The sequence below is a fragment of the Charadrius vociferus genome, unplaced genomic scaffold (assembly GCF_000708025.1).
Source record: "Charadrius vociferus isolate BGI_N301 unplaced genomic scaffold, ASM70802v2 scaffold61, whole genome shotgun sequence".
Lineage (NCBI taxonomy): Eukaryota > Metazoa > Chordata > Aves > Charadriiformes > Charadriidae > Charadrius > Charadrius vociferus.
Genome location: NW_009646945.1, coordinates 1,221,808 through 1,237,114, shown reverse-complemented (window position 1 = coordinate 1,237,114; position 15,307 = coordinate 1,221,808). Strand labels below are relative to the sequence as shown.

The 15,307-nt window shown below is 34.0% G+C and overlaps 1 protein-coding gene across 1 annotated transcript in view; it reads right to left on the bottom strand.

The window, feature by feature from the left end:
• The window catches only part of PFKP (phosphofructokinase, platelet), a 39,102-nt gene that overhangs the window by 5,779 nt on the left and 18,016 nt on the right, over positions 1-15,307 (bottom strand). Inside the window, exons 12-17 of the mRNA XM_009895119.1 lie at positions 14,902-14,971; positions 11,298-11,444; positions 10,365-10,435; positions 9,841-9,928; positions 8,761-8,913; positions 5-28 (exon numbers count right to left, since the gene is read on the bottom strand). Of these exons, the coding sequence (XP_009893421.1) occupies positions 5-28; positions 8,761-8,913; positions 9,841-9,928; positions 10,365-10,435; positions 11,298-11,444; positions 14,902-14,971 (553 nt within the window). The remainder of the gene's footprint in view (positions 1-4; positions 29-8,760; positions 8,914-9,840; positions 9,929-10,364; positions 10,436-11,297; positions 11,445-14,901; positions 14,972-15,307) is intronic.

Here is a 15,307-nt window from a genome sequence, read left to right as displayed (position 1 = left end):
TGGCCGACTGTTTGATGCGATCACACGTCTAATCAAGGACAAGATATTTAAAGTTTAAATTAAAAAAGTCTGAATTTCTATGGTTTTATATGTCATGCAATCATATGTCACTTAGTGGTAAAAAAGTTTAAAGCATTTATAAAAAGTACATTCCTAAAAATTCCAACATAGCATAATCTGTTTAACTATAATAATTACCAGATAAAGTAATTCTTATACATCATACATTGAACACCACAGTCAAAATGTTTTGGTACTATCAATTCATATTTGCTTCCTGCAAATACTAAAACAAGAATTACATTTGGGGTGTGCATGGCATTAAAAGTGGTGATAGTTTTCTAACAGAGATACAAATAGATATAAAGGAGCTTTTTAATTAGCTCTACTATGAGTAAGTTTCTCTGCTTTGCTTTAAATCTATTAATTACTGAAGAGTTTATTTCTTCTTAGTATTGATTTTGAAATTCACTGCATTTCCAACCATACTTAACAGTTAGTTTCTTAAACATAAGCCTTGAGCATGTATTGCCCTATTGTTTACTTTCCAATAATGATATCCACATAAATACAATTCTTTCAAGCTATTTTTTTGTTGTTGTTTTTTATTTATAGGTACATACTTACTATAAAAAGACTGCCATCTCCACTTGCATCTTACTCTAACCAGCATAAGAAATGTTCTCTACAAAGAGATCTCTTGCTTACATGCCACCAACTAACACTAATATTTATTAGAGCTGCTTAAGAGACTTAGAAAATAACAAAGAAAATCTCCAGTATATTCTTTCAAGCTATATTTAGGAAAACATAGAAATTTAGGAAAACGCAGAAACCTAGGAAGTAGGTTACTGTGCATCTCCAGATTTTAATAATACTCAAAAAGCTATTTGACGAACTTTCACTTCCTAGGATGAGTTCTTCTACCCTTCAAAGTTATCCGTAAATGCCAAGCTTTCTAAAAAAGTTTTCCAGCTGCTGGTAGTAGAACGGAATTTTCTGTGTTTTGAGAAGTTCTAAGCAAGGACGTAAATCATTAGTTGCTTTTGGGATTACTCACTTTACATTTATTTAGAAGGATTTCTATTCTTGACTATACAAGAGACATAGTAGAACTTTCTGCTGTTCTTGCTCTCTCAGAATGACTGTGACAGAAATACCCAAACACAAAATGGCACAGATGGATTTCAAAGATTCATTAATTCATATACTACTCCACAGGCTGGAAAGGCCAAAGCTGCAACACCCGATTCAGGTTTCAGAAGTTTTAAACTGGAGGCATGGTGACTCCTCAGAGTACTTTTGGAATTCCATTGCCATTGAGCTTTCGTATGAACGGAGCCAGGTTCATGAAAAACCCAATATTCAAAACTTCACCAAATCAACAGTGTTCTATTTTTAGCATAAATTAAACATTCTAACCATAATGAAATTCAATATACAACCATTATTATTTTATTTTTTACTGACAGCATTACTGAAAACTGTACAAATTGCAATTAAAATTAATAATAAAAATATTGAAATAAGAGGAAGCATCAATATGTGCGATCACTTTTTTCCCCATTGTGTTTTCAGTTTTACACGTGCATCACCATTAGAAGTGATATCTGTCATAATTGGCAGACTCAGCCTGTCATTTATAGAAGCAGGTAAGGGGGAAGCAGCTAATGGAGTGGTAAAAATACCCATGTCCTGCCTACAAACATATTGCTAAAATTTACCCACACTACACCTTAGGTGATCATCACCTCAGAGATGCTGTATTGCATCTCCCAAGGACCAGGACATAATGTATTCTGACACGGCGCTCTCAATCATCTACGGGAGCTTTTTCACTCTATATAAATAAATACCACTGTATCCCAGCAGGAAAACAAACCTGCATTTCTCACACCCCTGGATCTCTATTCTGACTTTCTTGGCCAATTACTTCATAATTAGTTATACAGATTGATAATGTGGGGTTTGATAAAACCCAGAGGTGTTCAGAGGTTTACTCATCTGTTTGCATTAGACTTCAACTCATTTCCCTTTGTTGCGGCTCCAGCAGACTCAATAGGATAGTAAAGAACTTCAAGAGTTCATATAGCATTTACACTCAAGGGAAAAAGCTATGGCAGACTAAAACTAGAAAACTGATTGTTTAGACTTAAATGGAGAACTTATTCATAGCAAGTTCTGGCCTCTAACTGTTTAGTTAGCACCAGTGACAGACTTAACTGCTTATACTATGCATGTATTTATAAGCACTTAATATATGTTAAGCCTAATGCAGTCTATGGGATTATTCGTGTGTTTAGTGTTAACCATGTACTTAAAATGCTCTATTGCACTGAGCTCAGTCATTAGCCCATGCAATAAATGTGGCATTTATTTTTAAAACATGTGCTTTCTTCTTTCATCTAAGTAATGCTGAGGAGCTATGTAAGATAATAAACAAAATCAAAGCAAGCAAAATATTTTCTTTTCAGTAGAAGCAAATGTCCTAAGCACTAATGCAGCAGTCTTGGATAACAAAACAAGGCCCCCAAGAGTTAAATATCCAACATAAATAATTTTTATTAGGTTTATCTTTAATCAGTCTTGGAAAACTTCTTAACTATAAAACATATAAAATAACAATAACTGAATTATTTTAGAAAACTAGACATTTCAAGGTCTTTAGGTATCCTCATCTTATGTACTTTATCATCTTAACTTTTAAAAGATATGCAGTCTTACCTCCACAATAGCATTCAAGGCAGTGTCAGCACCAATGCTAAAGTCTGTGCCTGGCACATTGTTGCTAATAGTAGCAGGCAACACACAGATAGGTACGCAAAACTCCTCAAAGCGGGAACGTGCCTCGTGTAGCTGCAGACAACTCTCATAAGCCTGAAGCAGTGGTACAAGTATGAGTGATACATTCCTTGTCTTTGGATTGCTCTGCTAATGACTCCTTGCATGTGATGGTAAATTTGGCTGTCCATTGGCCCAAGTAAATACAATTGGTGAGATTATTTGGGGGGGATATCCTGTACATACCACAACAGTGCACTGGGGTTGCATTGGCACAATGCTCTTTGAAGAAATGCAGAAGATTAGTGCAAGTTAATACAGAGTGAACGTGAAGTGTGCACAGCATAGCAGTCTGAAGTAGTTGGGCAGAAAAGGACAGCATAAAGGTAGTTTGGAAATCATTCCACAAGAAACCACTTAAAGAACCAAGTTTGATACGTGTTAAGGAGTTTAGAAAGTTAACTAGTAAACCACCTACAACTTGAAGGAAATGTTTAAAGAAAGATGCTTTTTTAAAAACTATGTTATCCTATAAAGTAAAGACACATCTATTTCCACCAAGAAAAAGGAAAAAAAAGTTTTGCCTATGCCTTCCAAGATTCTGTCAACATCACACATCTGCCTCGATGCACATGGAATGGACATAGGCCCAGAAAAGTCCAGGAACGTGTGCACATAGATAAGTTAAAAAAGTTTGCAAGTACAGTTCAAGGATTCTTTGAAAAGGAGCTGTAGGTCTTTGGGAAGATTCCAAACAATACAAAATAAATCATCATGTCAAAAGGATTAGGTGTTCCTAATATACATCAAAATAATACTTAAAGGTTAAGATTTTGCAGCTGGTTTAAGTCAGTAAACATATTTTTTAGTTACACTATTCCAACTATTTCTAAACTAAACTAATCGGCATCTCATGATACGTGGCAATTTTTCAAACTGCTCATGTAATGACTCTCCACAAGAAAGCCTGATTACATAGTATGTTACGTTTTTCTTAATATCTTTCTCCCAGAAAGGACTGATGTTCACAGAAGTCTCATCTTTTCTATTTTTCAAATCGGTTTACAGAAGCAAACTATTGCAGATCAAAGTTAGATAGCTATCACACTATCTCCACAAATAACTATGCAGTGACTGATTTAAGCAGTAACTTAGGACAAAATGATGTGGAAAAATTCACCTGTGAGTTCTGCTCTCTAGATTTTTTTCCTAGACAAAGTAGGTCCTATTCAGCGAGGACAGGCAACACGGTGGTAGGTGCATAAGTGCAAACTGACTTTCTAAAGTCTCCCTCTACTCATGTATTTCCTAAGTGCAACTTTAAATTAAGCTCAGTGCTAGGATGCATTTCCAGTGCAAGTCTGAAACACAGTCTAAAAGACTGCACTTTCAGACCTGTAGCTCTGAGAAGCTGTATAGCCAGAAGAGCAAGAAATAGATACAGGTTGTTTTTTTTTTGAGCGGACGAGACTTCACTGATAAAATTTCAGTAATTGCCTAGCCCAACTCAGCTCAGTCAGGCGGCTTTGAATTTTTATTTCTACTGCAAAATGAAGACGTGCACTGAGTCATGGTGGTTTGGTAAAACCACATGACTTCCTGGAGGTCTGTAAAACATGAGTTTCTCGAAAAAGTTTTATACTGAGAGGTTTGGGAAACCAAGTTGAAGGGAGATTTAGAGCAATAACTAACACAACTGGTTAGTCTGCATTTATGATATGTTAAGATGCAGTTAAGATATGTTTTACTTGCATTAAATATTGCCATTCTATTTGATGCAAGTGATTTCAGCAAACATACCCAAAGACTTCACCTTCACCAAGCATGAGCATTAGATGATTATATGCAACATCTTCACATCACTGCAGCAAAACTATGAAAATCCTTTCAACAAAGTGTCACTTAATAATTATAAAAGGGTAAACAAGTGATTGGTGGCTTTAATAATTGCTTTAAAATTATTTTTTAAAAAAAGAAGTACCACAGTAAGATCACATAGGGATACTGCACTATGTCAATAAAATGGTTTAATCATTTCACACCCTTTGATTTTTATTTTTTTTTGTTAAAAAGGGTATTGCCATAACCAAGGATACTTTATAAAAAGACATGCAGTTAAGCAAGACTGTGGTTTGTTGACTTGATCCGAATGCAAATGGCCATTGAAAGGGATGCATTTACTGCCCTAGCTCCTCATCCAGCTGTTGCTAGGACTGAACTGGATGATAATTTAATTGGTTAGGTAGCTTGGCCAGGCTTATTTTCAGCTTCCTAACAGACTAATGTGCAGCCACATATGCCAGTACCAGCACCAGGATGGTACAGGAGTCTGTGTTTTTCAAGGAAACTGTGTGGCGAATGCATTAAGGCAATCCAACCGTAGCTTTATTCGCTCCTCAGTGAGAAAGGGTTTTCGTGTGGCTGCTTGCTATTCTTTTTCTCACAAAACCAATTGATCACCCTGTATCCCCTTTCCCTCTGATGAAAGGAAAGGGCAAGATCCTCAGAAAAACACATTAGAGAATTTCAGCATCTTCCTTTTTCAGGTTCTATTTTGCTCCATCTCCAGCTGATACCTTTTCTTTTTATTTCTTCATTTACATCTGTATCTCCTAAATCAAACGATTATTCTTCCATACCTTGTTCTGGTTTATTTCTCTTTCCATCAGTTTCCTCTAGCCCATCACTGGGCTTTGTTTTCAAATTAAGTTTTCATACTTTCCATTCTTTTTCCATGTTCTGTAGCTGAAAGTCTAACTCATTCTGCTTAATTACAGAGGTTTCTGCTTTTTAGTTTCACCTGCAAAAAGTATTGCTAATGCCTCTTTTTGATCAATATTAAGTAATCCAACTTTCATTTAAAAATAAGTTTCTATCCTTCATGATTATGTAGGAAAAAAACTTAACACTTCTTTTTTGTCACATTCCAGAGGTCTGCTATCTGAAATATTCTATTCATTTCATTGGATTAGCAATGTGAAGTTGAGAATAGTTTTTATCATGGTAGTTATTTTACTGATGCTTCTTTTCACAGAAAAGTCAAAATTCGTGTTCTTATCCTACAATCCTAAAACAATTTATTTTGTATATCTAGGTATACAAGCCTTAAGCATACCCTTTTCAGGTACAGAAACCTCTAGCTTTCCCCAGGTATCTAATATTGTGGGGTTTTCATTGACAATTGTTCTCACTAATATTCTGAAAACTGAAGTGAAAAACACAGCATAAGTTAAATTTGAAACACTCTTCAAAAGAGAAACCAAATTCTACTATTCAACTGATTACAAGCCTGTGTTTTAAAATAAAAATGGAAATAATGGAGCATTTCAAGAGGGTCATAGAATCTGTTATAGAATCTAAATTCTAACTATTGAGAAATGTACCATCCACTATCTACGACTTAGGGAAAAGCACACTCTTGCCTGATCTCTCATTGAGATGTTATGTATTTGTTGGCTTAGTTTTTATTGTTTTTCTTTCTAAATGCAGCATCTTAACACATTTTATCTGCAAATGTCTCACGGTACCATGTACATGCCTTGACAAGTTTTAAACAACTTAACATTGACAAGTATCTAGTAATGCCAAACACTAACAAGGCCTCATTACCCAGCAGAAACATACTTACCTTACTAAAAGTCATAAAGAACATAGAAATAAGAACAGTACCGCAGAAAAACTAAATGTGATGACATTTTGGTGTTCATAAGAGGTACTAATCTCATGGCATTGAAAACTATGATGCATTTCTTGACCTACTAGTGGCAATAAGAATAAAGATGCTACAAACTAGATATAATGGACATTCGTGTCTATCTGCTACTTTCATTTACCACAGTCAATTGTATGACCTGCATTGAGCCTATCAGTCATGGTTAATAGATGGCATCATCACTATTGAACCTGATCTGAACATACAGCACAGGAATGAAAGGATACATTTTTCATCATCAGTTTTAGTGAATCATGTTCAAACAACGAGAGCAGAAAGCTGAAAAGTTACCAAGCAGAAATGTTTCCCCAACACAAAAGTTTGCTTCTTCCCAAAAAAAGAATAAAATTTAATTTTCCATTGGATTGAATCTATATCTTGCAAAATCATCACATTTCATATTTATTTCAGAGAAAAATCTAGGCAAAATAAAATGCAAATACAAGACAGAAGGTATTAGTAAAAAAATATAATTTTGAGAAGTTTTCAACTACTGCATTGAAAATATGAAGATACTGACATTTTATTATCTAGTGAAGGCAGATGACATCTAGAAACCTAAATATAAAGCAAAACACAGCAACAAGGAGAGACTGACTGACTACGATATATCTCCTTACATGAAGTAACCTATAAAAAGAAGCCAGTTAGGTAAACAAAGTTTATGAAGAAAAGAAAAGAAGAAAAGTAGGTGTTATGCACAGTCATTTTACTCACCTTAATTTGTGATCAATAATTTTGGAGAGATATTTTTATTTACCAGAACTGGAAAAAACATCAACACTTATAATCTAAGTTGTCTATAATGAATACGTTCAAGATAAATACTAGTTAGCTTACAGCCTTGTTCAAGGCAATAGTTCAGGAAACTGAAATTTCTTAGCTGAAGGGTTTATTTTGCTGAGGACAAAAATATTTATGTTGGCATGGTAAAAAAAAAAAGAAACACCACCACAAACAACAAAACAAACCAACAAAACCAAAACAAACCAGAAAAAAAAATGTGAAAATTATGTTTGTGCTTTTGAAGCTGACAGCACTTGAAGAATCCTTCAAATGTCTGAAAATAATATCATGATTAAAATCTTCAAATACATCTAAGTGATACAAGAACTGCCATTTAATTGTCAAAAGCAACTTGAAATACTTTTCCCGCTTTACATGAGCACTATGCTCATTATTTTTCACTTTTTAAAATGTAGTTCAATATGTACAATCAGTGAAAAATTCTACATTCTGGCTCCAACATGGATGGAGAAAAAAATCAGAAAGTGGAAATTGTAATATAATATGGTAATTCATTGCCATTTGTTAAGTTATGAATGTTTTATATATATGTATATATGTTTCTTCTTTGTAAGTGAAAATGTAAATTCAGTTTTGAAGACAAATGCCTTATTAGGCCTTTGCTGTGTTTTAAACAAACTATGGACACTCTGCAAGTGCATTTGCAATATGTGTGTCCACAGAGTATGCTGAAAAGAAAAAAAAATAATGAAGAAAGTGTAATATTACTGCTATTGTTTCAGAGACAAGATTATGTCAGAATATATAGAAACATAATTAGTCGTCTTAGCTGAGGTGTGATGGATTAATGCTTCTTAAGTGATCGAGATGAACTGTAAATGTGCATGCCTGACAATTTAATTTGTATCCTTTGACAATGCTTTCTCTCTTAGTATTAATCAATACATTTTTAAGTTACATCATATTACTGGATTTGATTTTTAAAAGAATACTTCACAATATGTCTCCACTGTTTTTGTTAAATCTGTTATTTGTAGAATACATACAATTCCTACTAGAGAAATATGGATCTTACATTCTCTATTAGAAGAATAAAGATGTTACATAAATAACGATCTTTTTCTGAACAGAACAACACTCATTCACTGTTTCTTACAGCTAGGTATATTGATACTCTACATATAATAGAGATTTTTTTTCCTCTACAGTGCACCAAATGATCATCAAGTCTTAGCTTTAGGTTTCTTTCTTCCATATACAAGAGATATATGCCATCTTATTTTGTAGTTTATAAATTTACAGGTCATTATATTTTCAGAGGAAACCTAATGGAAGCATTTGGGATGCTAAACCTTCTCTTTTTTAAATAGGTATCCCAAATGCGGCTATATCAAGTAACTATTATCTTCCAGATTACATTTCCAAAGTTCTGGTCTATAAAAATATCCAGTTCTAGCCAATTTAGTCAGTTTTAATCAGAACTGCCTTGTTAGTAAGCGCACACACCAGAATAGACTTACATCAGTTATAGTGTTCAGAGCAGTATCTGCACCAATGCTGAAATCTGAACCCGGTACATTGTTGGATACAGTTGCAGGAACCATAACCATTGGAACACAGAATTCGTCATATTTCTCTCGGGCAGCTGACAATTCCAGAAGTCCGAGGTACGCCTGTTGAGCACAGGCATTGGGGGAAAAATTAGGATGAATAAAATAAGGGCAAAGTTGGAACGATAAAATGGAAAGGGCCACAGGGGGAGCCATTTCTACCACAGCACACTTCAGCAAGTCAAAGCATTAAGGAACCACTAAAATCTAACACAGACACAAAAAAGAAAGCATTAAAACCAGGTATACATTTGAAAATAAACAGTAAATAGCACATTCATTTTCAAGGGAATATATAATTTCGACATAACAAAGTCCTTTGTACAACACAAACATACTGCAAACTAGTTCCCCAATCTTCAGGTACTGCTACTCCTCATTAAAATCTTAATATTCCTGAACTAGGGTCATGCCCAACAGGTTGGAAAAAATGGATGATTCATTCCTTATCAAGAAGCAATAAGCAAGTTCTCTGGGAAGAGCTGGCAAAATACGTTTCTGAATCAAGATTTCAAAAATGTATTGTTTTGGTAAAATGAAATGAACATGAAATATGGAAGAAAAAAAAAAAGAAAATACTTCTCTAGATCAATTACAGATTTTGAAATGCACTACGTGAGAAAGAGTAGCCTAAATAAGGAACCACAGTGCAATTACTACTAAAGGTCAAGAACTTCTGGAAGTATGTTTTAAGTATTGATACAGTATAGACTGGAACTTGCACTACTGAAGTAATAATTGTTGGGGGTTTTTTAATACAAAAATACTATCGTGCTATCTCACCTTATTTATCCATCTAGCACATCCTGTTTTGCAGTTCCTAGTTGCTGTCTTGCTTTCCACAGAAACAGTGATTGACAATACTTCTGATCCTTAACACTATTTGTGTTTTGTATCAAATATAGTTATAACCAAATGCCCTTCACATGAAGATTGGGTAAAAATTAGGAATTCTACTCTACGTAGACATAATTAGACATTTTGGTGTACCTCAAATCCACCAATAACCATAAGGGCGTTAATGTTGTTAGTGCGCATCTGGTCAGCAATCTTCTCCAAGTATTTTGCAGGAAGTGTACTAAAAATTATTAAACCAAAAGAAAAATAAAAATAATTTACAGACTCTGCAGCAATAAGAACTAGTTACTAAGCTGAAACAGTAAACTGAGCATGCAGTGCAATTTTTGTTTTTTACATATTTATCCATACAAAGAATTCTTCCTGACAACCAGTAGGAACCATGTCAACTGTAAAGAAACTACAGGTTTGCAATCCTTTTAAGTGTAAGGACCCCAGGAAATTTTTAAGTTGAGGTCCTGACTCCCATTTTCATTCTCTCTTCAGAGCTGGTAAAGTACTATAAAGATACTCAAGTTGGAACGTAACGATTTAAAAAAAAAAAAAATAAAATTGAAGACTTGAAACATTCTGTGGAAAGAAAAGAGCCTGGAATCACACACTGGTTATATAAAATACTAGAATTCATCATATCAATTAGCAAAAATTGATGTTACCGTTTTGTACCAAGAATTGATCCTCCTTGACCAGTCCAGCCTCCAACATCTCCCCAGCTGATTTCCTTTATCTTTGAATAAAAGTAAAAAAGGAGATTCTATTAAGTAATTATCCAATGACTTCCCTTGACATGCAGGTATTACTTAATGTAAAGCTGTTGGAACAAGTTGTTGGACACAAACAGCATCAAAAATGAACTTGGCAAAGAAAGGAAACAGCATCGGGAAGTTAACTTAATTTCTCTTGAATTCTTACCAATCCCTTTCCATTCTGTCTATTTGTTCTTTCTTCCTCCAGACGAGAATGAACCCTGCCTCCTTGTTTCATATCGTGATCCTATTTTCACATCCTCTCCCACCGAATGTGAAACACAAAAATCTAAAAATAGGTCTTTGAAGTTAGTTTTGGGACCTTTGGCTCCAGCTAGCTGTAGAAGTCATAATTCATTCAGTTTCTCCTCAGTATGCCAACTGATGCTTAACATTGAAAACAGGGGAATAGAAGAATCTAACTCACTGGGAGGAAAGGGGGGACCACTTCCTCCCTCAGCAAGCATCACTGTGAAGTTTCTTATAGCCATGGAGCACAGATGCAACCACTCATCACACAGAATCAGTGATTCTTCTGTTATTCTCTGGAAAACCTACCATATGCTAAACATTGACCAAAATTTGAAGGTAGGATTCATCTGAACTAGTTTTGTAACTAAGCGGCATGTGATTAGCTATACTTAAGATAAATTAATCCATAGACTTGAACAGCTGAGAAATACAGTTACAATTTTGGTTTTATATATCTTTATGAAATAAAAGAACTTACAGAATCAATTCCCTCAACAGTTATGACAGAACATACCTTCTAAGAACATAAACAAAGGTGGTGGTGTGGGATGGGGTACGTACTACTATGTAATCCACACATGTCATACTGACCTTCCCTCTAGAAAAACCTTCAAATCCATCAATGACAGCAAACATTTTATGTCCTTCAGTTATGCCAACTCTCACCGCAGCTCTCACTGCAGCATTCATTCCCGCTGCAGGGGCACCAACATTTAAAACTGCCACATTAAAATTAGTCTGCAAGAGAAAAATAATATTAAATAAGTACTTTAATTTCTACTCTATGGCTAATTTATCCACTGTACCCAGTTGCTACATATTGGAATATAGAAAAGGATATTTCAAAACCCCTAAACCCATCCAAAATTTAAAGTTAACTAGAAGATACATACACTTATTTCCCCAGTTGCCAAATATCACACAGTTAAAAAAAAAAAAAAAAGAATGTTTGTTTTTAAATAAGACTTTATCACATTTTCATTTGGTTTGCAGATTAAGTTATTCAGGTTTTTATATTCTAGCCCAGCTACATTCAAGAAATGTAAAATACCCTGTGTTATTCAACCAGTTTCATATTATCAAGCAGTAGTTTTTTGCAAAAACACCCAGAATAGCCAAGAAAATAGTAGGAACTTATTCTAGCACCATAGCAGTTAGGTGTGTATCATTGGTACCATGCAAAGCAGAACAGATGACAACTTTTAAATTAAAGTATTGGCCAGGTTTTTAGAGCAGCTGGCAATATAGTACAAAACAGGAGCCCTCAGCATCTTTCACAATACCATACTTTTTCAGATTATAGCAGCTTTTAAAGCATCTCCTAATGACTCAAAGTAACTGTACTTATGTACAGTGTCTCCCCAAGTTTAATAAGTATCCCAGGTAAGCAGCTAACCTACTCAAATGGAAAAGTCTGAGATATCAAATATACATTTGTAATTTAAACCACAGGCAACATAAGAGAGAAGATTCTATTTAAAACATAGCATGAAATAATAAATATTTTGGTATATAATGTGTATTCCATACCTATGCATTTAGTCTCCATTTATATTGCTTTGTTCTCAGTAGTACTCTAGATAAAACTACATCTAAATGGATGTAAGCATTACAAACCAAACACCAGGTGGCCAAAATCATACAATCTAGCTACAAAATGCTATTGAAAACTTCTGTCTTGTTACAATAGACCCAACTCTAAAACCACAACAATTTTCCAGTTAAGAATGCTTTATTCAATGGAATTACTACTTTATACTGATAAACCCAGTATCATTCAGATTATGGATTCTTCCCCAGAGGAAAAAACTTCAATACTTGCATTAAAAAGAAAAATATAACAGAAAAATTACTCATAAATGTGCACTGTAAGGGTAAACAAAGCAAGAATGCTAGTAAGTATCTTTTGATTAAATTTTAACTGCAAAGCATGAAACGCAGATTTTCTGTACATGAAGTATTCCTTGAAATGGAAGGCTTATTTCCAGATAAATCACAGGCAACTGTCTTTTTTTCATTAAGAAACAGTCAGCTAGTATAAATCAATAGTTTCCCTGACATCAGTAAGTGTTGACTTACAACAGATAAAAATACAATCCATTACCAAAAAATGAAGAAGACACTACAATTTATTAATTGCTTTATTTTTACAGCTTTGAAATGAACAGTGAGAGCAAAATATAAGTAAAGAATTAAAACTTTACATGCCTGACCTTTGGGAAAGTTTAACCACTCTGGATGAATTTAGCAAACAGAATTTAAATGATAGCAAACTATGTAAGCAAAATGCAAGAAAACTTGACACCCTAAGCCTATACACTAAAATTCATCATGCTTTAGGTCATCTGGATGACCTTAAATTATTTATAACTATTGACATGATGGAATTGTAACAATTTGGTACTGCAGAAGAGCTAGAAGTTATTAGCTTTATCCTGGAGGATGGGAATACAAAAGACAAAAAAAACAGAACTGGTGTTAAGTAATGATCACAGAATCTCTTAAAAAAAAAAAAAAAAGACCCAAAACAGAAGGTATGTGGTTTCCTTTTTAGCTGTGGCACAATCAAAGGATTGTAGAAGAATGCAAAGGAAACACAAACAGCAAAATACATGTGCACAGCAACACTGCTGAAGCAGATCATTCAGCAGGCTCTAGTGATCTGATCAGCTTAGCCTTTTCCTCAATTCCCGTGACACGCGCATTTCATCTACTTTTTAATTCCCATCCAACCCCTTTTATTGAAGCACACAGATTTAGCTATCATGGTCAAATCCAAGTAGTTAATAAAGACAAGTGGCCTACATTTCCTTCTAATGTCATCCATCACAAAAAGATATGGCAAAACTATTTTAAAACAAAATACAAAAGTCCAGTGCTAACAGTCCTAAATTTGCATTTGAATATATATATATAAAAAAAAACCACAAACACACACCTGATGTGGCAAAGGAAATGCTGAATATCCACCAAAAAAATCCTGAACTCTTTGATCTCTTGAAGGTCAAACTTAGTTTTGTTTTTTTTTTTTTTTCTTTTCAAATTACATTTTTGGCAGGTATATTTGAAATAACTTTGGTCTATATACATACTTTTACTTATGTTTAGGCAAAAGTAAAATCATAATTTAAACTCAAGTTATTTTATTGTAGTCTCCTTGAAGGCTTCTACTGACTTTTCATTTGTAATCAAGTTTCCTTTACTGTGTGGGGTTTTCCATGACATATTATGCTGCAATTTTTGACAACTGAAATGGCTAGCTATGATTATATTACTTGCTACCTGCAGAACTTCTGAACAGATGTCAGCTATTCAAATGAACTCTTCCTGTTTTCAATACAATTTTTCTCCTTAATAATATTGAGAAGATACTATTAATCATTATCTAAATATTTAATTGCAATAAAAAATCCAAACAAAACCATAAAAGTAATGTAATCATGCAAATAAGGTAACAAATTGTCACAAACCACTATTAAAAAAAGAATTAACCACTGAGGTGATGCAGTCACCAACTATGGTCAAAACCAGAATTATTCAGTAAACCATTAATGAAAATAAAAAAATCCTGTCCAAAATTCGTTTGCACACAACATTTAGTGTCTACTTCCTAATAAATCCAAATTTCCTCTTATACACAACTTCCAAACTACAAAGAAAAGAAGAACTAAATGTCCACTGCTATATTATGCACAGTGATTCAGTAGATCAGTTAAACATGATGCACCTGTCCTCACTATTCTGCCCCATGAATTCCTGGACTTACCCCTGTTCTTGAGCAGTTTTGCCCTTCAAAAGGAAGGGATAGAATTCTTTTACATTGAATCTTCATTCCTTATCCCAAGATTTTTAGGTTCTTAATCCTCTTAATACCTCAGCATAACATTAACTATTAGGAACAAAAACTATAGCTATTGGGACCACACATATATCCGAGACAGAAAGAAACTGTCATGAAGGAAATTTTCTACTTAGAATGGTATTTAACTTTAAAAAAAAAATTGTTATTATTAGAACAAAGTTGTATGTTGCAAGCGTATTTCTGCCATTATAATATTTAATTAATTTTATAAAATATCCTATAGCATAGGTTTGAAGAGAGTATTACGGTGGGATGAGGGGGACAGAAGAAGAAAAACAGTATTAAGATATCCCAAAAGCAGACATGCATTGCACACTCAGAAAAAAAACATACCTTTGGAAGCTCAGCATCTGGTTTTTTATGCGACAGTAATTTGTAGGTGTTAAGGTTGTTTTCAAAGCTCCTAAATAAATAAGTAAATCAGATGAAGTAAATAAGATAAGTAAAGAGTAAATTTTTCAACCCATAGTTATTTTAAGGGAACACTTGACTTTTTCAGAAACTTTTTTTAAAAAGTTCTGTAATACTTGGACCAAAGTAATTACAAATGCAAAACACAATAAAAACTGGAAACAAGAGAACACTGGAAAAGACTCAATCCTGTAAGACAATAGTGAAAAAAACCCACCTAGCAAGTGAGTTTTACAGATAAAGCATTTTATTACCCAATGACTTGAAACAGAAAATACTGTGTCAACACATAAGAGCGCAGAATGTCTCCCTCCAACATTACTGTTGG